Source organism: Phocoena sinus, chromosome 6 (assembly GCF_008692025.1).
Source record: "Phocoena sinus isolate mPhoSin1 chromosome 6, mPhoSin1.pri, whole genome shotgun sequence".
Lineage (NCBI taxonomy): Eukaryota > Metazoa > Chordata > Mammalia > Artiodactyla > Phocoenidae > Phocoena > Phocoena sinus.
Window position 1 is genome coordinate 54,129,448 of NC_045768.1, and position 23,784 is coordinate 54,153,231.

A 23,784-nucleotide genomic window follows, 5' to 3' on the forward strand; every position below is an offset into this window, starting at 1 on the left:
CAACTTAGTGGTTTGAACGAGAACCAATGTATTATTTCTCCCAGCTCTGTGAGAGGGTTGGGCAGTTTCTCGGTTGGTCTTGCCTAGACTCATTCATGTTCCTGCATTCAGCTGGAGGGCTGGTTGGACAGGAAGGTCCAGGCTGGCCTCAGTGATTGGCCTGGCAGTTGGTGTTGGCTATTGACTGGACTGCCTCACTCCTCCAAGTGACCTCCCAACCCCCAGCAGGCTAGACAGGGCTTCGTCACAGTATGGTGGTCTCAGGGTTCCACCAGGGTGAGCCCAGAAGCCACAAGGCTCATGAAGGCCTAGGCTCTGAAACTCACACAACGTCACCTCTATCACATTCTGTTGATCAAAGTACATCCCAAGGATTGCACAGAGATAAGGAATAAAAAACTAAACTATCTCTTCATGAAAGGAGCAGCCGTACAACTTTGCAAATGGGTGTGGATGCAGGGATTGGGATCCTTATTTCAATGTTCTACCACATTCCTCCTGGGGAATTAATGCTGCAAATCTCAAAGGCCACAGGTCTACAGTTACTATGGCAGTAGAAGAGACTGTGAGGTCCAGAGAAATCTAGTGTTTGCCTAAGATCACAGAGCTACTTAAATGGGAAAATATGAAACTAGACCCCATGACTGCTGATTCACTGACCAGTGATCCTGTTTCTGAGATGAGCTGTATAGTATCTTGAACACCTCGGCTGTTTAACAGGTAGGAAAATAAGGGACAACCCTTGCACAGAGTGTTAGCAATCGTTCACCATTCGGATCCATTTTGTGAAGGAAATAAATTAAAAAAAAAAAAAAAGAAGTGCAGGCACTTGTGGAGTCCATAAAAAAAAAAAACTGAAGTAAAGTGACACAATAAGGGCTATTCATTATGTAGCAATACAGCTCCTAACCTGTCCTGTGCCCCAAAGCATAATGCATTTAGTCTCTTGAGTTCCTGGCTCTCAAAACTTAATTTCTTTACTGAGGTAAAATTCACATAACATAAAATTAATCATCAACCATTTTAAAGGGTACAATGCAGCGGGTTTTGGTACATTTACTATGTTATGCAACTATTACCTCTGTCGAGACATTTTTATCACCCCAAAAGGCAAGCCTGTACCCACCAAGTCCCCCTCCCCCAGCCCCTGGGAACCACTAGTCTGCCTTCTCGCTATGGATTTCTATTCTGAATGTTTCCTATAAATGGAATCATATGTGCTTTTGTAGCTGGCTTCTTTCACTGCATATGTTTTCATGGTTCATCCACATTGCAGCGTGCATCAGCATTACATTCTTTTTATGAATAATATCAACATAAACAATATTCATAATATCCCATCGAATGGATATACCACATTTTGTTTATCTATTGGTCAGCTGATGGGCATTTGGAAAGCTCCCACGTGTTGGCTACTGTGAATAGTGCTGTCATGAACATTCACGTACCAACAGTTACCTCAATACCTGCTTCTAATTCTTTCAGTTAGTTAGGTATACAGTCAGAAGTGGAATTTCTGGGTCGTACGGTAATCCTATGGAAGCTGAACGCTCAGCCTAGTTTTTGACAAGGCTTCTTCAAATGGTTTGAGATTAATAACCTGCCGCCACCATTACCTTATCTCTAAAGTCAGTGTGGTTCTGGAGGATGGCTCTGTGGTAGGTGGCTGTCCTCACAAAATCTTGCATCATGTTCTGCTGCTGGGAAAGGCAGCCATAAAACTGTAAGGGAGAGAGAAGGACACGGAGGGTAAACACGCCACGAGGCAGGACCTTCACGGGTACTTGGCTCTTACAGCCACCTGGGTCAAGGCGGGCTTGGTCTAACACAGCGGGGGGCCGAGGCGCTGGGACACCCGGGACCTGTCCACACTGGCCCCATTTGTAAGGCCCACAACTCTAAGGAGACCTCAGAACTTCGATCCATACAGCGGATTCAGACCTAGATCTTGACCAGATTGGTGCCCAGGGTCCCCCCTCCCAAAGCAGAGGCTGAGAGAGCACAGATCAAGAATAACAGAGGTAAGTGAGAGAGAAAGGGGCCAGGGCCAAAAGGGACGGCCCTGATGAGTCCCATCAGCCTAGAGAGAAAGATGGGCCTTGGATAGAAATCCCAGGAGAGGGTGGGGTGGGGTAGAAGGCAGTGACGGTGGTGATCCTGAGGCAAGCCGGTTGGGTGACGTGATACGTATAAATCCATGAGCATCGACAGTGAGTAATAAGTATCGTCATTGTAATGGCCACCATTTGGTAGAGTTTTCTATGTGCCAGGCACCATGCTAAGTGTTTCACATACATCCTCTAATCAAATTAAATCACCACAACAAATGAAGTATGTTCCTCAGCTGAGGAAACTGAGCCTCAGGAAGATACAGCAACTTGCCCAAGTCCTGACAACTCGCTAAGTGACAGAGACAAGATCCCAATCCAGGTGATGCTGTTGCTGCTGGTCAGAGGACCACACAGTAGAAACCGCTGCACTCTCGGGACTTCCCTGGCGGTCCAGTGGTTAAGACTCCCCGCTTGCAAGGCAGGGAGCATGCGTTCGGATCCCTGGTCGGGGAACTAAGATCCCACATGCCGCACAGCGCGGCAGAAGAAAAAGAAAACACCGCTGCACTCTCTTCTCCACCCACCGCCTCGCCCAGGTATATTCACAGGTGTGTGTCACTCTGAAACGACTCAGCTCCACCTGGGACCGCTCCCCTGACCTGGAAGTACTGTACGGCAGACGCCTCTTCTGTCCGCTGGCTGAACACTGAGTATTCCTTTTCCTCATGCCGGCATCTTTTCAAGGTATTTGAAAATGCGCTGAATTCTGCAAGGAGAAGAAAGCAGATCCATTTCTACATCTTGGAAACCACAGCACTCACTACTGCACTCTTCACAAAATTCCAACTGAGAAGCTATTAGAAGATGAAAACGGCGTGTTCACCTCTGAACACACGCATGATAAGGAACGGCGAGGTGGGAATGAGTACTACTCTGAGGTGTGACACCCTTATTTACACTTGTCAGACATATTTGCATTCAGAAATGTCAAGTCTGAGACCATAAGGGAACACAGGCAGAGTCCGGGCTCACTGAATTCTCCTGGTACGGTGCTAGCAAAGTTCATAGGCTTATTCTCAGTATGTGCTCTGAGGAAGGTGATTGTTGATGATATGAAAAATAAAACATATGTGAATACAAAATATATATGTATATAAGTGAGTATATATATAAAATCTCATTCTTTCATTATAGTGACAAGTTTTCTTTGTTTTCATATTTAGTATTCCCTACGTGTATAGAGAAAAGGTAAAATAACTGGGGTTATGTGTATACAAGGGAATGCTTTCTACTGTGTGAGGAAAAAAATACGGAAGTGAAGGCTCAGAGAATTCCAGAAGTGATATCACTAATAGATAACACAGCATGCACAGTGGTCAAATTCTGTGACTTCCGCCTTAGAAATGTCTCTCAAAGTCCTGCCCAGTGGTCCTCGCTGCCTGGGGTCTCTCCTCTCCACTGCTGGTGCTGTGATTGGGTCTCTCTCCTACAGCTCACGTGGGATCCCTAACGCCCACCCAGTCTGGATTCACCATGAGCTCCAGTCCCTCACGTCTGTCCACCCCTGTGTGCGTGCACTCCTCGCCCCCATTTCCTGCACACATAAGACCTGCACTACACCCTTACGCGCCCACCGTGCTGCTGAAGTGCTTACGCATTCCCAGGTCAACGTGGGCCTGGCCTGGCTTCTTGACTTTGAAACCCCTGTCCATCTCTTCTGTTTGGATTACCTTCTGACATGAAACTCCTATTCATTCTTCAAGATTCAGTTCAATGAGCATTTCTTCACTGCTGTGTTCTACAACACCCATAGGCAGAATGAACCGCTGCAACACAGGGGGCCTCTACACTTGGCTACAAACCAGAATTCTTCTCTAGGAAGAATTTTTTAATGTAGACGTTGGACCCTCCACCTATACTGAGTAGTTCAATGCTCTGGTAGTGGGGAGAAGGCATCTCTAATTTTTTTTAAAAGCCTCCAGTTAGTTTTCATGTGTAGCTAGGGACCAGAACCTGTGCTCTCATCTCATGCTCTCAGCTTACCATCTTATTTCACATTTTACCCAATTTCTCAATGTTTAAAGTGTCCATCTCTCTATATATATCAAACTCTTTCAGGGCATGGTTTGGGGGCACGGTGTCAAGCCTTATTTATCTCTAGTCTTCAGAACATAGTGCTAACATAACAGCCACCCAGTAAGAGGTTGAAAATGTGAATTCAATAAATTTGGGGAAATGATAAATGAACTTCGTGAAATTGTTTCAATTCATCTGTCAATAGATGAATGGATTAAGAAGATATGATATATATATATATGAATATCATTCAGCCACGAGAAAAATGGAAATCCTGCCACTTGCAACACAATGGATGGACCTTGATGGTATTATGCTAAGTGAAATAAGTCAGAAAGAGGAAGACAAATACTATATGATATCACTTATATTTGGAAACCTTTTTTTAAAAAAGTCAAACTTACAGAAACAGACAGTAGAAAGGTGGTTGCCAGGAGCTAAGGGGTGGGGAAAATAGGGAGAGGTTGGTAAAGGGGTACAAACTTTCAACTATAAAATGAATAAGGCCTGAGGACCTAATGTATAACGTGGTGACTACAGTTGTTAACATGTATTATATAATTGAAAAAAATTTTTTTTTGGCTGCATTGGGTCTTCATTGCTGTGCGCAGGCTTTCTCTAGTTGCAGCAAACAGGGGCTACTCTTCGTCGAGGTGTGCGGGCTTCTCACTGCAGTGGCTTCTCTTGTTGCAGAGCACGAGCTCTAGGCTCACAGGCTTCAGCAGCTGTAGCACACAACCTCAGTAGTTGTGGCACGGGGGCCCTAGAGTGCGCGAGCTTCACTAGTTGGGTCGCACGGGCTCCGTAGTTGTGGCTCACAGGCTCTAGAGCACAGAGTCAGTAGCTGTGGCACAAGGGCTTCGTTGCTCCATGGCATGTGGGATCTTCCCAGACCAGGGATCGAACCTGTGTCCCTTGCATTGGCAGGCAAATTCTTAACCACTGAGCCACCAGGGAAGTCCCTATATAATTGAACTTTGCTAACAAGAGAACGTAAATGTCCTCAACAAAAAAAGGAATAATAAAGTAAAATAAAATACAATAAATTCTCGGATATACTGAAAAACAAAGATGATACTGGATACTATTTACCCAGCTATAGTCTCTTGGCACCTCTCCAATTCCCTCTGAGTTCTCAGAGATTGCCAGCAGTGGTTTGTGTTACCCCTCTGTGAGTTCTTTGAGTCCTGGGCATCTCAGCTGTTTGGGCTTTCAAAGCCTATGGTAAACTCACTTGTCCAATAAATAGTCTTTTGAATATTCTCTACAGTTTCAAGTCTCTATCCTTTGGGGGAAACTGTACCTTTAATACAGCCAAAAGTAATGGCTGCCTAATTTAGTGAATAGGATGTGTGGTGAGTTGCAAAGTACCATTTTGGGTTTAAAAGCAAAATTTTGATAAAGTAATAAGGATAGTCCGCTTGTGCACCTCACCAATTGTCTTCAAAGGAAAAGGTGAAAGAGAAGCTCCAAAGAAGTTTTGTGTTACACCAGCATTCATGCAATACATAAATAGCCTTCCAAAATCAATACTAGTTTGGATGTATTGGCTCTGTGTTTGCTATTTTTAAAAAATCCAATTGTATTACATTATACACACTATAATCACCACTCTGTAATCCTGGCACAGGGACCACATTTGATAAACCAAAAATCAGGGTCTCTAGTTTGACCAGTTTGGGATGTATTTATGGGATTTAGCAAATTAGAAGTCAGATATTGGCAAGTCCAGGAATCAACATCAATTAACTCTTGACTATTGTGAATTCTGTCACAACAGCTGCCAAGAGAACGTTCTCTTCACAAGTCACCCTTACCTTTATTTTAATGCTTAAATTACTGTGTGTAAATAAATGTCTGTGTTTCCACCTGATGTATAAAGAAAGAAAAAAAATCACATTTTAAAAAGGAAAAGAAATTTAATTGTTTATTTCTCCCCTTTCCTCAGTCTCCAGAAGAAAGGACTCTGGTAGCCACTAAAGACACTGTCTTAGTCCGTTTAGGTTGCTATAACAGAGTGGCACAGACAGAGTGACTTATAAATAACAGAAATTAATTTTGATTATAAATTAATTTTGATTATAAATGAACTGTTCAGTTCACTCATTTATAATCAGTAGGAGAGACTGTCTAGATGCTGGGGCAGCTCTATGATTTGGGTCTGTAACATGTAATAACTGAATTCAGTACCCTAGTTTTATGTTAAACTATCAGGATTTTCTAAATAAAAGTTAATCCCCCTGCCTCCCCAGTCTACCTGCATTTCTCTTAATGACTTCTGGGTCCTGAGCTCCCTGTGCAGCCTGAAGAAGGTATTGCAGTCAGAACCATGTATTGATGATAAAAGCCTCTGGTAGCAATAAAAGTTGTCCTTAAAAACTGTTCTGGAGGCTGGAAGTCTGAGATCAGGGTGCCAGCACGGTCAGGTTCTGGTGAGGGTTCTCTTCTGAGATGCAGACTACAGACTTGTGTCTGGTCCTCACGTGGTGGAAGGAGCAAAGGAGCTCCCTGGGGTCTCTTTTGTAAGGATGCTAATCTCATTCATGAGGGCTCCACCCTTATGATCTAATCAGTTCCCACCTATACCTGAGACTGCTATGCGTGTCTCTGGAAACACACACAGAATAAATCTCTATAGGAAATTTCCTGAAATTCAATTTGCATGTATCCAACTTTGGGAGCAGGAATGAAGAAGGTATGGAAACTTTTTTATGTGAATATTATGTTTCTCTTCATTAAAAAAAGAAAAGAACAGTAACGCTGACATTTAGGCATTCAGACGGTGAACAGATTTTGACTTAAATTGCATCATAACCAAAGATAATTGATTCTGCCAGTGATACCTAACTACAACTTTTTGATTAATTAAACTTTCACTGCCAACTGGGCCCAAATACTTAAGTTCACACACCTCTGATTAGGGAATAAATAGGAGAAAATAAACCCTTGATTCTAAGGACCATGAAACCAGGAGAAGCAGAATTGAATGGGGGCACGTGGTCAGTTTTGTTCCCTTTTTTGTATACTGACTATAGGAGAATAGATACCTTTTACTTCCTCCCCAGTAAAAAGACCTTAATCTGGCAAATTTGAGCTGATGGACTAGAGAGAATTAAGATGGGCTATTTGTAAATTATTCAAGATAGTCCAAAAGCAGCTCTGCAATAATGTCTACAGTCTGACTTTTTAAAAAAATCCATACCATGCTTATCATATTGTCAGCTGTGGATTTTCCAGTATAATTTGGGGACATGTGGCCAGAACAGCTGAGGCAGCCAGACAGGTATTACCCTTTCCTGGCACAGAAAGATGCTACATCTTGGTAAATAAACTCTGTACGGCAAGCACCACAGACAGTATCACTTGTAAATAGTAGCTATTTAAGAGAAGCAAGCAAACAAAAACAGATCCCTTCAATCTGGTCTTTTAGGAGTAACAGAACAGAAAGGAAAGGCTGTGTCTGAGTAGTCTTTAACTGATCCTTGAGTATAACTACATGCTAAAATTGAAAGTAATGGTTTGTCAAGAAAGAACCTAAGTCAAGTCTGAGAATCAAAGTGGAATAGTTAGAATCATGGCTGAGGCATGGAACTGTCATGTCCTTGGTTAATATCTATATGATAGAGAAAATTACATCTATGTATTGTGCTGAGAAATGACAAAAGACGATGGTTTACAGCCAGAGTAGTTACAATGCCAGTTCCACCAGGCCATTCTCTTCAGAAACAGTGCAGATAAACATGTCCTTTGAAAGGAGTTCCCATTTTACTCATAATCCATGCTGTGTCCGAGGTACTTGGCTTTTACTAGCAATTGAGGGTGTTTCCCCATCCTTATCTACTCTGCCCTCAGACTCCTGGGAAATACCCCACAGGGATCTCCTTATTCCAGAGCAGTGGTTCGGAGCCATATCCTCCCACCTTTTCTGCTCTAAGCAGTTAAAGGAGACAATATGCAAATGTGAATACCATCTAATTTTTTTTTTTTTTTGCGGTACGCAGGCCTCTCACTGCTGTGGCCTCTCCCGTCATGGAGCACAGGCTCCGGACGTGCAGGCCCAAGCGGCCACGGCTCATGGGCCCAGCCGCTCCGCGGCATGTGGGATCCTCCCGGACCACGGCACAAACCCGTCCCCTGCATCGGCAGGCGGACTCTCAACCACTGCGCCACCAGGGAAGCCCATTCACTTAAATTTTATTATGTTCTCAACAGCTGGCCTTTCTTTACTCTCCTCTGGGAGTCATCCTGGCTCTACAGAATTAATGGCATCTTTCAAACAAATGGTGCCTGCAGATCAAAAGTCTCCTCCATCCATAAAAAAAAAAAAAACCAAACTCCTTGCTAAAATGTTTTCCAAAGGCATAATCACCTGCTGGATTTAAAGATCCCTTCACTCCTCTTACCAAAAGTCTCTCCCTCTAGTTTGGAGAACTGAAGAAGAGATGGGTTACTATTACTGCATCTTATTTTGGAACCTCCAGTGAGCATTACCATAGACAATGTCTGTCCGCCCCCACCCCCGGAAAAATCACACCTAGTCTCCAATGTGATGGTAGTTAGAGGGTAGAGCCTTTGGGAAGTGATGAGACATAAAGTAGGTCCTCTGAGTGCCCACCATAGATAGCATTACTATAAGACACTGTAGGTTTCTATTGTACACATGAGAAAACTAGAAAAATGGACAGCTTCCCCAAACTTCAAGCTAGTGCTTTTGTCTCCTCTTTAAAATAAATTTGTTAGCATTTCTTAAAAGCAATTGCCAATCAACCTCTCTTAAAATAAATATGTTTATAAGCTCTAAGAAATCAAATGTATTTATTTGGCTTTGCTCTCCTCTCAAAGCCTTACAATTAGCAAGCAAACCTATAATTCATAACCTATGTAATACTTAACTAAAATTATTTTGTACAAACAAAACATTAATACAAAGCACTGGGAAGGGCTATTTGGGAGTATTCTGTACATCTGTCATATCTCTAAATATTAAGAATCTTATGCAAAATAACTGGATTACAAATCTTATCAAATGTCAGAGGCAATGTACATGCATGTCTTTAACCAATTTAAACACTTTCTGAGATGACCAGCAGTGACCAAGACATTAGTAAAATAGTGAGCTTCACCATTTATGAAAGTAAGGACAGTTTGCTCATTTGTCTCATTTGTCTGAATACTGAGCCAGCTGCCTGATCCCTGTGGGATCCTAGCACACTTGCCCTGACACTCCACCCATCAGCAAGGCAAGACCAAGATCTGAGAACTGTGTGGTTTCCAATAAGCAGAAGGATCAGGGGTCAGCCCTGGACAGAGGGATAAGTCACTAAGCCAAAGCAGGAACAAAATTCTAAGGAAAGGATATCAGCGAAAACTCTTTTGTTGGCAAGAGGTGGAAATTCAAGCTTAAACCCAGCTTTTGCTCCCAGAGCACACTGCTGTGTGAAAGGCTACTACAAAGCAACTGATCTAACATTTCTGGTCCTATAACATGCTGAATCCCTGACTCTGGGACAGCTACCAGCTCTATTTTCCCGTCCATACTCCCTAAGAGTTTCCGGCCCTGCTCATAACTCCTGATGTTCTGTTTGCACCATTAGATCCTATATCTTATCCAGCAGATTAGTTAAGAATGAGCTGCTGACTAACGGGTCACTCAGCCTGGACCAAAAGACCCAGATACTAGTAAACAGGATAGGCTCTGGGGCTCCAAAGAGGAGTGATCCTACATCTTGGTTTACCTGGGACATTCCAATTTATGTCTGCCATCCTGGACAGATTACTGATCGCATTCCTTCTCACACTCAAAGAGTCCTGGTTGGGATGATAAATCACTGAATCACCCTGGCTACAAGATGATGTAGTCTTAGGGGAGGTAGCCAGGCAGTGACCGTACAAGAGGAATAGGCAGTTGAGAGAGATGAGGACACAGAAAGATGCAGATGGGGAAGACCACACAGATAATACCTGTTTCCCCACATGGTTTCAGGATACTCTGTTTCTCTGTCTTAAATGTCATGAGACATTTCCTTATGACATTTGTCCTGAGCTACTCTATATAGGTAGCCTTGACTAGAACAGAAATCTCCCGCTTCACAAGAATTTTGTTTGTTTGTTTGTTTTTGCTTACTCATTGCCAGTTGACTCAGGTTTAAGAGTTTTTTTGGTTTGGGTTTGGTTTGGTTTTTGCTTTTACTAACAATTTTATATATTTTTATGTTGTACTCATTTCAAGTGTTTTTTTTTTTAAATCTACACCATACTTTTCTCTACCTTAGAGGTGAATCAGTCTCTTTGCAACTGGGCTGATTTCTACCATTATTTTTGAACCAATTTCAGTGAAGACCCTCCCATATGTGCACTATTTAGGATCAAGACTGAATTCCACAAAACCACCTAGTCATTTGAAGGTCAACAGACTTGCAGAAAGACAAATGGTACCTCAGTTCACTAAGTGAGGCCAGAATGCACCTTCTGGAGCATTTAGCATATATTCAACAGAGGGACTAATTTTTATGCAGCTGCCTGAGCCATTATTCAATTAGCTCTCATGGCTTCCCAAGGCCTCTGCATGCCTCCCAGCAAGCAAAGCAGCACAGGTGAACACCAAACAGGTGGCATCAGGCACATTTCCAACTTGATTAGATTTACACAGTTTTTAAAATGATGTTTAACAACTTAAACCAACATTTTTACAGCTGCCTATGCCATACTCCCTACATTCCCAGAACAGTTAACTTTAGGTAAGCATTACTGTAACCCAACGTGAAACTTAAAAATTTGAAATAGCAGACTGTACCTTCAGTACATAATGTTTGGGGCACTTCACTTTGCCAAGTGAAAACTTAGCGTAATAACTAGATACAAAAATCTCTCTAGGCCTTCTCTTTATATATTATCTGTAGACAAATGAGACATAAATACCCATAAACTCGGCTGAGAAATTCTGTACCTGTTGCAAGGCAAAGGAAAGAAAGGACTTTATACCTGGCAGACTTGAGATTTCAAGTTACATTAAAAAAAAAAAAAACAATTTCAGATGAAAAGTAGCACCTTTTGGTTTTGCAATACAACTTTTAAGATCTAGCTCTCTTTCCATTCAAATATGGATTTAACAGTAATACTACATACAATACTTATAGGAAATTAATCTTGCCTTCATTTTTAGGAAGCAAAATGCACCTACTATGGTTTTCCCAATGACATGAACCTATAACTGGTTAAAAGCATGGATGTGCATGTGTCTTCTTAGCTCAATCTCTTTGCTTTTCTCTTGTTTCCTCTTTCACATTTATACAGCTGGTCCACTGTGTGCAAAATGACTGAGCAGAGGCTAAATCCAGTCTACAGGCACTTTTAAACCTGGCCATCATGTCTTAAAAATCAGAAAAGTAAATCTCACAAGAAATGTGAATTTCTGGCTAAAATTGCACAGCATGAAATCCCTGGGTCTGACTCGCTCTGTGGCAACAATCACATGAGGGAAGTAGCTGCTGCCACCTTTTGAATGAATACGAGATTTCCAGTTCACCACAGCTGCCACCATTCTTTCTTATTTGCAACCAGCTCACTTCATGCATTTCCATGACCTGCCTGGGCTCTGTAGGCATTTGAGTCTGTGATCCCATATCCCCAGGGGTCCATTGCAAAACTCAGTGGACAGCAAGTCTGCAACTTAAAATATCAACTGCTTCCCTTCAATTTCTAAGCACCATGAAATCACTGAAGCTAAGGAAAATGATAGCCAAACACACTTTATCATGCTGTCTTTTCAATCAATCGTTAGTTGCATTTTAGGCTTACAGAAGAAGTTGCTGCGTTTCTCCACAATGATTTTATTTGGCTGTTTTGTACAGACACTCATTAGGGCAGGTTCAAACTCTAACTCTAGAGCTATTAGGTAAGTTCTGGTGAAATGATCACTATCATTCCCAAACAAACTATTCTCATATGAATATGGTACTGCTGACTGACCTATAGTGTGATTTCACCTGTGAAGATGAACTTTCATTAGACCATCCACCTCCCCCAACCTTCCCCTGTAATTAGATATGATCAAGGAGACTCAAGAGTGTGACACCCACAGCTGAAGAGCAATTCCACTCAGGATGCCCACAGCATGCACTGCGTTATCATCATCCCCTAATAAACTGATCCAACCATTTACTTTCATGACAAACGGCTAGTGGATTTATTAACAGTTGAATGAATGCTTCCTGGTTGACATCCATCTATACTTTCCTCATATGGAATGGTGGATAACATCGACCGTTTTTAATTTTCCAAAGTCAGGAAAATTAAATCCAGGAATACTGGTTATCATTCAATGTTTTCATAACTACAACCAGCAGTTCTTTTTATATGTAGGGTTTATCTGAAACTTTAACTGCATCCTAGCTCTAGAATGAGCACTGAGTTTAGAACCCTTGATACTCTGAAAAATGTTCCAAATCTTATTAGGAGCCCGCTCGAGAAAACTTTTCTTCAGAGTGAAATGCCAAGGGAAACTTGGCCTGACATTCTGCCCACCTACCACTGATCTGCCCCTTATGGACACTGGGAATCTTATAAGTCAACAGCACTTTCTCTTTTGCTTGGGTGCCAGGATGCTCAGAGCCAAAATCATGGGTTGGCAGTAATTACAGTACCCATGATTTATGGGTCCTATAATATGTAGGTTTGCATTTTAATTTCCTCTTGGCTTCAGTCTTCCTATATTTTCCCTGATCTTAAAATTTATCTATTTGTATTTTATTATATAAAAGTGTGAGGAAACAACTTCTCAGTAGAAAAAAGTGGGAGATGGATGGATGATGGATAGAAAAATTGACCTACTGTTCTCATCATTACTATATGAAGATTTAACAAAGATTGGTTGTTAAATCATTCTGTAATTTTCTGCCTCACTTTCCATACAATAACCCACCCTGCTCTGAACAGCAAATGCAAGGACTTTGGAAGCAACAGTGTTGGTCCCATATGCTAAAAGCAGATGGGATCTGCACTGTCTTCACAGTAGCAGCTGCCCAGGAACCAAAGTAAAGAGGAGGAGGCTGGGGGAAAGAGCACGAGGGGAGAGAAACACAAAAGCGCAATCAGGAGCAGAGAAGAGAGATACTTCCTGCTACCAGTCTCAGCCACGGTTAAAAAGCAAGCACACATTCATGAACTGCTCCATTTGATAATGTTTGCACATTTATGGTGTCACTTAATTCAATTCCCACTGCCAAGAGGTATTCTGATCGCCACTGTGCACATGGAGAGGGAAAGACACAGTTTGTTCTGAGTAAAAATTAGCAAGGCCAATGTTCCTTCCAATACCACTATCTGCATTCCAGAAAGTGGGAAACTCTAAAATATAGAAAGTCCATGTTCTACACTGGAGGAAGCTGTCTATGTACTGAATGAAGATGGCTGGGAAAATAAGGAACAAAAATGAAAAGTAAGATGTAACATATCAATGTAACATTAATAACAGGGAAATGACTTCAAGTGCAGCCAGAGAGACTGGCTAAACAGGGAAATCCTTTTGACTCCCAAGTGTTACAAAATCATGACAGCAAAGGGTTCTCTGTGTGTAACTGCAGAATTTCCTTATTTGGAGATGTTACTTTCAACATCTAGCTATTTATCATTCTAGGTTGGCAAAATTTTACCAAAAATTTATTTAAAATACTCTAGCTGATCTCTCACTTTTAAAAAATTGTTTCTTGACTTTGTTAATAGTGAAGGGTGTAAACAATGTCACTGTCCATCTAGCGGAGGAATGAGTAGGCAAAGTGTGCTATATTAATACGATGGAATACCATGCAGCCATTAAAAGGACTAAAGTAGATACATATGTCAACAAACACAGATTTCAAGAATAGAGCTGAATATTAAAGCAAGTTTCAGAATGATTGTAGGATATAAGATCCTTTTATAACTTAAAACAAAGTCAATACTATATATCAGGGGTTGGCAAACTTTTTCTGCAAAAGACAAATAGTAAATAATTTAGACTTTGCAAAGTCATATATGCCATCTGTCACATATTATTCTTTTTTGTTGTTGTCTTTGGACTTGAGGACACAGAGAGGGGGAAGGGTAAGGTGGAATGAAGTGAGAGAGTGGCATGGACATATATACACTACCAAATGTAAAACAGATAGCTAGTGGGAAGCAGCCGCATAGCACAGGGAGATCAGCTCAGTGCTTTGTGTCCACCTAGAGGGGTGGGATAGGGAGGGTGGGAGGGAGACGCAAGAGGGAGGGGATATGGGGATAAATGTATACGTATAACTGATTCACTTTGTTATACAGCAGAAACTAACACAGCGTTGTAAAGCAATTATAATCCAATAAAGATATTAAAAAAATCTCACTGTCCTTTTAAATCAGGTAACTATCAATATACATGGTATGAATATCAAGTTTAGAGTGATATCAGCATCATAGCTGAATAAGATGTCTTTTGTTCCTGTCCAACCCCCCCTTCCTAACAATAACAATTTGGTATCCATCCATGGACAAAAGTGCCTTTGTGGGAGCTGTGGGATCCAGCACCATACACCAAGAAACCCAGGAGAAGTCCCATCCACCCATGTGTTGGGTAATAGGTATGCAGATCTTGGTCCCAGCTGTGGACCCTGAGTGGCCCATGAACTGGCTCCAGCCCCTCCTAGCCATGGTCTGGGAGGCCCTGGAAAACACTGTCTTAGATAATCACCCATGGACAAGAGATCTTTTGTGAAAGTCCAGGTTTCCAACAGATAAGTGCCTGCACACCACTGAAGCAAAACAAAAAGTGAATCTGGACACAATGCAGAGGGTAAGAGGAACATTTTGACATTACTCAAACTACCCCTCACCCAAGGCAGTAAAGCTCAGGGCCAAGAGAGATCCTGCTCGTGACTTCTACCACGGTGAAAAACGAGAGTAAGTGCCCAGCTTCCGCAGCTGTGCAGGATGCTGCCAAAGACGCTCATTTCTTTTTTGCCCCATCCACAGTACTGAATCGTAAGCAGCATGTACTGGGGATGAGGGGAAACTGGGAGACAAGCTGACAGGATTCTCAGAGAGCATGAAATGAACAAGAATCCTATTAACTGCATTGTGAACTCCACCAAGAAGCTCACCAATGAGCTGCTGGGGACACCTCACCTGTGGATCTCCCCAACTGGCCCATGGGCATCCCCAATGCTCTGTGTGCCTTACCCACACACATATCTACCCTGTGGCCAGCTCTCTATGCAAGCTCCCAAGAGCGTCAGTGACAGCAAGCTTTGACAAATAGCTAGTGAGAATGTACAGAAAGCTAGCCCAAATGTGCAGGCCAGGGAGAACCCATAAACTTAAGCATTAGCACCACCTTTGGGGAAACAAAGGGAGACTGTCAGCACTCAGCCTGGGGCATTGCAGGATCAAGAGAAGACATCCAAACTTAAGAATTCTGTCACAAGAGGGAGTAAGAAACGTGGAGCAGATGTATCCATAGAAGGTCTGAGAGCCTCAGAATCCTTAGCAGGGCTGACGGAAGGTATTGCTGTCCCAGTTAGTAAGGACTGGAGGAAGTGATGCTACTTCAGATGTGAAGACAGCAAAACAAATTTCAAAGAACATGAAAAATCAAGGAAACAAGACATCACCAAAAGACCACAACAGTCTTCTAGTAACCACTCAAAAAGACATGGAGATCTGTGATTTATCCAGTAAATAATTTGAAATAGCTGTTCTATGGAAACTGGATAGCTATAAGAAAACACAAAAAGACAATTCAACAAAATCAGGAAAAGTTTTTTCTGCATGAACAAAATGAGAAACAAATCGTAAAAAACAATCAAACAGAAAACTCTGGAACTGAAGAATACAATGAACTAAATTTTAAAATGCAACAGAGAACATCAATAGCAGAATGGATCAAGCAGAAGAAAGAAGCTTTGAGGTAGAAGACAGGACCTTTGAAATTATCCAGTCAGAGAAGAATAAAGAAAAAAGAATGAAAAACAGTGAACAAAGCACATGTGATCTATGGGACATCATAAAAGAAACAACTTAAAAATTACTGGAGTTCCAGAGGAAAAGGGGGTGTGTGCATAAAGCTTGCTTAAAGAAATAATGGCTGAGAAATTCAAAAATCTGCACAGAAATTTGGGTATCTAAGTTCATGAAGTTAGGTCACCAAATAAACTCAAAGAGATTCTGCCCGACACACATTATAATAAAACTGTCGAAGACTGAAGACAAAGAGAGAATTTTAAAAGCAGGAAGAGAAAAGAAGCTTGTAACTTGCAAGGAAACCCTCATTAGAGTATCAGGAAATTTCTCACCAGAAACCTTACAGGCCAGGAGACAGTGGGATGATGTATTCAAAGTGATGAAAGAAAAAACTGCCAACAAAGAATATCTTATCTGGCAAAGGCATCTTTCAGAAATGAAGGAGAGATAAAGACTACCAGATAAACGAAAGCTAAGGGAGTTCATCACCACTAGACCTCCCTTATAAGAAATGCTGAAAGGAGTTCTTTCAGATGAAGTGAAAGGACACTATTAGTAACATAAAAACATTGAAAATATGCAACACACTGGTAAAGGTAAGTATATAGTCAAATTCAGAATACGGTCATACTGTAACATGGTGTGTTACCCACTTAATTCCAGTATAAGGATTAAAGGACAAGAGTAATAAAAATAACTATAGCTAAAATAATTTGTTAATAAATACACTATATAAAAAAGAGGTAAACTGAGACATCAAAACTAAAACAGGGGTGGGGTGTATAAAAGGGTATCGTTTTTGTGTTATTGAAATTATTATAAGTGTAAAATAGACTGTTATATTTATAAGATGTTTTGTGTAAGCCTCATAGTAACCACAAAGCAATAACCTATATATTCACAAAAGATAAAGGCAATCAACATTTACCACTGTGGAAAATTACCAATTCAAAAAGGAAGGCATCGAGAGCGGAGAAAAAAGAACAAGGGAATTTGTTCAGCAAGAAAATAATAAAGACGGCATTAGTCAAGTCCTTACCTATCAATGATTACTCTATCAATAATTATTCTAAATGTAATTGGATTAATTTCTGCAGTCAAAAAGCACAGAGTAGCTGAATGGATAAAAATAACAAGACCCAACTATATGCTCCTTACAAGACACTCACTTCAGCTTTCAGGAATCACAAAGGCTCCAATCCAAGTGAAGGGACAGAAAAAGATACTCCACGCAGATGGAAACCAAAAGAGAGCAGTAGTAGCTATACAGTGGACCCCTAAGCAACACAGGGTTTAAGGCTGCCAACCGCCAGGCTGTTGAAAATCCACATATAACTACAGTCAGCCCTCCACATCTGTGGTTCCACATCCATGGATTCAACCAACTGTGGATCACGTGGTAATGCAGTGTGTATTTACTGAAAAAAAAATCTGTATATAAATAGACCCACACAGTTCAAACCTAGTATTGTTTAAGGGTCAACTGTACTTACATCAGAAAAAAATGGACTTTAAGCCAAAAACTATAAAAACTGAAAAACAAGGTGATTATATAATGATAGAGGGGTCAATCAATCAAGAAGATATAACAATCATAAATATACACGCACTCAACATTGGAGCACCTAAATCTATTAAACACATACTAGCAGATCTGAAGGGAAAAATAGACAACAATACAATAATAGTACAGAACTTCAGTACCCCACTATCAACAGTGAATAAACCAACCAGACAAACAACAAGGAAACATTGGACCTGAACTATACTTTAGACCAAATGAACATAACAGATTTACATAAAACATTCCATCCAACAGCAGAAGAATACACATTCTTCCCAAATGCACAGAGAACATTCTCCAGGATAGATCATACAATAGGTCACAAAACAAGTCCTAGCAAATTTACCAGTATCAAAACAAATCATACAAGTATCTTTTCTGACAATAGCAGTATGAAACTAGAAATCAATAACAGGAGGAAGGCTGGAATATTCACAAATACATGGAAATTAAACAATATACTCCTGACTAACTAATGAGTCAAAAAAGAAATTTAAAAATACATAAGACAAATGAAAATGGAAATACAACATACCAAAACCTATGGGAAGCAGCAGAAGTAGTTCTAAGAGGGAAGTTTATAATAATAAACAACTACAGAAAGAAAAAAGAAGGATCTCAAATAAACAACCTAACTTTATACCTCAAGAAACTAGAAAAGGAAGAAGAAAATAAGCCCAAAGTTAGCAGAGGGAAGGAAATAACAAAGATCAGAGCAGATTCAAATAAAAATAGAGACCAGCAAAACATCAGAATACAACAAAACAAAGAGGTATTTTTTAAAAAGGTAAATATAATTGGCAAAACTTAACACTATCTTTAAAAAAACGAAGACTCAATTATTTCAGAAATGAAAGAGGGGACATTACAACTAAGACCACAGAAATACAAAGGATTAAAGATACTACAATTAACAATTACACGTCAACAAACTGGATAACCTGGAAGAAATGGATAAATTTCTAGAAACATACAAACTACCAAAACGAATCATGAAGAATTAGAAAATCTGAGCAGAGCTAAAATGAATAAGGAGACTGAATCAGTAATAAAAGAAAAACTTCCCAACAAAGACAAGACCAGGGTCCAATGGTTTCCCTGATGAATTCTATCAAACATTTAAAGAATTAATGCCTATCCTTCTAAAACTCTTCCGAAATATTGAAGAAGAGGAAATACTCCTAAACTTATTTTATGAGGCTAGTATTACCCTGATACCAAGTCAGATAAGGATACTACAAAAAAAAACAAAACAAACAACAACAAAATAACTATAGGCCAGGGCTTCCCTGGTGGCGCAGTGGTTGAGAGTCTGCCTGCCAATGCAGGGGACACGGGTTTGTGCCCCGGTCCGGGAAGATCCCACATGCCACGGAGCGGCTGGGCCCACGAGCCATGGCCGCTAAGCCTGCGTGTCTGGAGCCTGTGCTCCGCAACGGGAGAGGCCACAACAGTGAGAGGCCCGTGTACCACAAAAAAAAAAAAAAAAAAAAACAAACTATAGGCCATTATCCTTGATGAATATAAATGTAAAAATTTTCAACACTTTATTACCAAATGGAATTCAACAGCACATTAAAAAGATTTATCCCTTTTAATTAAAAGGAATGTACCTCAAAATAGGAAAGGCTATATATGACAAGCCCACAGATAACATCATACTCAATGGTGAAAGGTTGAACGCTTTTCCTCTAAGATCATAAACAAGATGAAGGGTGCCCACTCTTACCAATCCTATTCAACATAGTACTGTAAATCCTAGCCAGAACAATTATAAGAAAAAGAAAGGAAGTAAGGAAAGAAGAAAGAAGGAAAGAAAGAAAAGGCATACAAATTATAAAGGAAAAAGTAAAACTGTCTTTGTGTTCAGACATGACCATATATAGAGAAAACCCTAGATTCCACCAAAACACTGTTAGAACTAAGCAACAAATTCAGTAAATTTGCAGGATACAAAATCAACATACAGAAATCAGTTGCATTTCTATACACTTACTAACAATGGAATATCTGAAAAAGAAATTTTAAAATACCACATTTATTTACAATAGCATTAGAAACAAAAAACTTAAGAATAAATTTAACCAAGGAGGTGAAAGATCTATACACTGAAAACTATAATACATTGATGAAAGAAACTGAAGATGACACAAATAAATGGAAACATATATGTTCATCATTCAGAATCATTAATATTGTTAAAATGTCGATATTACCCAAACTGATCTGCAGATTCAGTGCAATCTCTATCAAGATTCTAATTGCATTTTTCATGGAAATAGAACAATCATAAAATGTGTATGGCACCATACAAGACCCTGAATAGCCAAGGCAATCCTGAGAATGAAGAAAAAGCCAGAGGCATCACACTTCCTGATATCAAATATACTGCAAAGCTATATTAACCAAAACAATATGGTACTAGCATAAAAATATACACACAGATAAATGGAATAGAATTGAGAGCCCCAAAATAAACTCTCACATTTATGGTGAACTAATATTTGTCAGGGGAGCCAAGAATACTCAATGAGTAAATGATAATCTCTTCAAAAAAATGGTGTAGGGAAAACTAGATAACTACACTCAGAAGAATGTGATTGGACAGCACTTACTAAAATTAACTCGAAATGGATTATAGACTTAAACATAAGAACTGAAACCATAAAACTGCTAGAAGAAAACAAGAGAGAAACTCCTTGATATTGGTCTTGGTCATGATTTGTTGGATATGACACCAAAAGCAAAACTAAACAGTGGGACTACATCAAAAAGCTTCTGCACAGAAAAGAAACAATCAACAAATGAAAAGATAATCTATGTAATCAGAGAAAATACTTGCAAATCATCTATCTGATACAGGATTGATAAACAAAATATATAAGGAACTCATACAAATCAACAGCAGAAAAACAATCTGATTAAAAAACGAGCAGAGGACCTGAAAAGACATTTTTCCAAAGATGACATCCAGATGGCCAACAGATACATGAAAAGATGCTCAATATCCTAATTATCAGGGAAATGCAAATCAAAACCCAAATGAGATATCTCCTTACATGTGCTAGAATGGCTATCATCAAAAAGACAAGAGACTGCAAGTGTTGGAGAGGAAGTGGAGAAAAGGAAGCCCTCGTGCACTGTTGGTGGGAATGTAAATTGGTACAGCCATTACGAAAAACAGTACGGAAGTTCCTCAAAAAATTAAAAATAGAACTACCATATGATCCAGCAATCCTACTCCTGGGGATATATTCAAAGGAAATGAAAATACTATCTCTAAGAGTTTATCTGCACTCCCACGTTCACTGCAGCATTATTCATAACAGCCAAAATACGAAAACAACCTAAGTGTCTGTCTACAGATGAATGGATAAAAAAGATGTGGCATATATATTCAACGGAATATCATTCAGCCATGAGAAATAAGGAAATCCTGGCATTTATGACAACATGGACCTACCTTGAGGGCATTATGGCAAGTAAAATAAGTCAAACAGAAAGACAAATACTGAATATCACTTATATGTGGATTCTATAAAAGCCAAACTCACAGAAACAGAGTAGAATGGTGGTTATGAGGGGTTTGGGGCAAGGGAAATGGAGAGATGCTGTTAAAAGGTACAAACTTCCAGTTATAAGTGCTGGAGATCTAATGTACAGTATGGTGATTATAGTTCATAATACTGTATTATATACTTGAAATTGCTAAGACAGTAGACCTGAACTGTTCTCACCACAAAAAATCAATGGTAATTAGTTGAGGTGATGGAGGTGTTGACACTAACCCTACTGAGGTAATCATTTCACAATATATAAGTGTATCAAATCAACACACTGTACACCTTAAACTTACACAATGATATATGTCAACTATATCTCAATAAAGCTAGAAAAAAGCATCAAGTTTATAAAATATTACACTTTAAAATTGTTTCCTGTCTTGTCTACACACAGGTACACACACACACACACACACACATATACTCACACACACTCACAGGACTCTAATTAATCCGAAGAGTTAACAGTATAAAAGTATATAGTGCAAATGCCAAGAGCTCAGACTCAAACTAGCCTGTCTGGCATACAGCTGTGGCTCTACTATTTGCTATCGTGTGAGCTTCCACAGGTTACTTAAAGGTGTCCTTTGAAAAATGAGAATTGATAATAATACCTATCCCCTAGGGTGGTTGTATGTATATATGCACATATATACATACATATTTACATTTACTTACTTATGTATATACCCTTATATCTATATTTACATATATATATCATATAATAAGTACTCAGTGTTAGCTCAGGTTGGAAATTATTTTATTCTGCTAAAGAAAAACAAATAGACACAGGTGTGAATTTTATCCAAGGGGCCCCTAGGCCTCCCCTCCACTGGGGATTTGTTCCGTTCGCAATTCCTCAAGGGTAGAAATGGCCCTTTCTGGGTTGTTTCTTTGAAGGTCTAGTATTGAAATTCATTCCAGTACTATGGAAGGAAGCCAAGAAAGTCAGCTTTTTTTGGAAGGCTGCATGCCTCAGAAGAACTTGAGTCAAGGGGGGCCAGAGTGCTGGCAGTGAGTCAGCTCCTTATTTAAAAAACACTTATTGATCACCTGCTGTGTGCTGGGCACAAGAGCGGGGGCTATAGAGGGGGTACAAACAAAACTAGAAATGAGGTTCCCACCCTCAAAGAAGAGACACACAAAATGACTATTAAAAACCAATGCATTATTACATACAAAATCATGTGGGATAATTTGTATTCAAAAATCCAAAGAGACGAAGTGTTGTGTATTCATCCCATCAGGGAAGGCTGTTTAGGGGAGGTGAAAGGTGAGCTGCAGGTAGCAGGAGGAATCTGGAAAGGCAGAGAGGAAGGAGGAGGGTCATGGCCTGAAGCAAAGCTCTCAGCAGGGAAATTTTTCAGTCTGCTGTGCAAGTGGGGAAGTGGCCTAATTTTCCAGTGTGGAGGGGCCAACATATGGAGTTACAGAGAAAACTAAGGCTGGACAGAAAGGCCACTTGGTGACGTAACGTTCAGTACAAGGTTAGATTTGTCATCTCATGCAACAGGTAGCCTGTGTGGATTGTTGAGGAGGGTCTGATGACAATTTCAGCAATTTTCTTTGCATTGAGCTTTGGTCCTGCCATGGATACCACAGTTAACTTTTTGATCAGTTCCATCAAAAATCATTTGATCGCATCCTGCATGAGGGAAGGAAGCCTGTTTCCGGCCTGTTCTCCATCATCCAGGATGGGGACTGCACAGTATAGGAGTGAATAAGTAAAAAATCTCTTATTTGATAATTAAATAAGTTAATATATGTAAGGTGCTTAGAAGAGTACCTGGCACAAAAGAAGCTCTACAAAAGTCCTGCTATTCTCCCTTCCTCCTCCCCCTTCTTCATTAGTAAGGCAGAGTATATGCACCAGGACCTCAATGAGTCCCGTCCATTGGGCCGCGGTAGCTGAGTATCACCATGCAGGTTGTGCACTGCACAAAATATTCACATAGACCATGAAGAGAACAGCGCTGTCTGGAACTGTTTTACACAACAGCCCTCACAGGCCAGCTTCCCATGACATACTGAACTTGGAAGCTCCTTTCATGCTTCAAAATTCTAGAATAACCTCAAAACCCCTTCCTAACCGTCACAGAAGGGAGATCAAAGGGTGGACAGGGCAGAAGGAAACTAACAGTGCAAAAATGAGAGAAGGCATTCCCAAGGTAACTGGCAGCTGCAGCAGGCATCTTTTAAGTGTATCGGAAGAAAAGGACCCTCTTAAAGGGTTTTGCAAAAGGGAAGAATAAGATCACTACTTTAAAGGCTTGAACTTGAGTAACTGCAGTCAGAGATACAGAGAAAGCTCTGCCATCAGTATAAAATACCTGATTCAAGAAGGTGCCAGGTCAGGTTGGGATGGAACAGCACAGGATATGAGCAACACGGGACACAAAAGGATTCGTGGGTGATGTCAATTCAGGAAGACTTCAGGAAACAAACTGAAAAGGATCAGGACTGTTGCTAAGGGATTCACCAGTTCTTTCTGGAGGTAAGATCAGCTGTTAGTATGTGACTATCACTACTTATTATTATAGTCTCAGAAGTGTGTCTGTGA

At 40.3% G+C, this 23,784-nt stretch overlaps 1 protein-coding gene across 1 annotated transcript in view; it reads right to left on the bottom strand.

The window, feature by feature from the left end:
• Positions 1-23,784, bottom strand: part of LOC116755002 (histone-arginine methyltransferase CARM1-like) — a 172,896-nt gene that overhangs the window by 102,340 nt on the left and 46,772 nt on the right. The window contains exons 3-4 of the mRNA XM_032633879.1: positions 2,711-2,817; positions 1,617-1,721 (exon numbers count right to left, since the gene is read on the bottom strand). Coding sequence (XP_032489770.1) covers positions 1,617-1,721; positions 2,711-2,817 — 212 coding nt within the window. The remainder of the gene's footprint in view (positions 1-1,616; positions 1,722-2,710; positions 2,818-23,784) is intronic.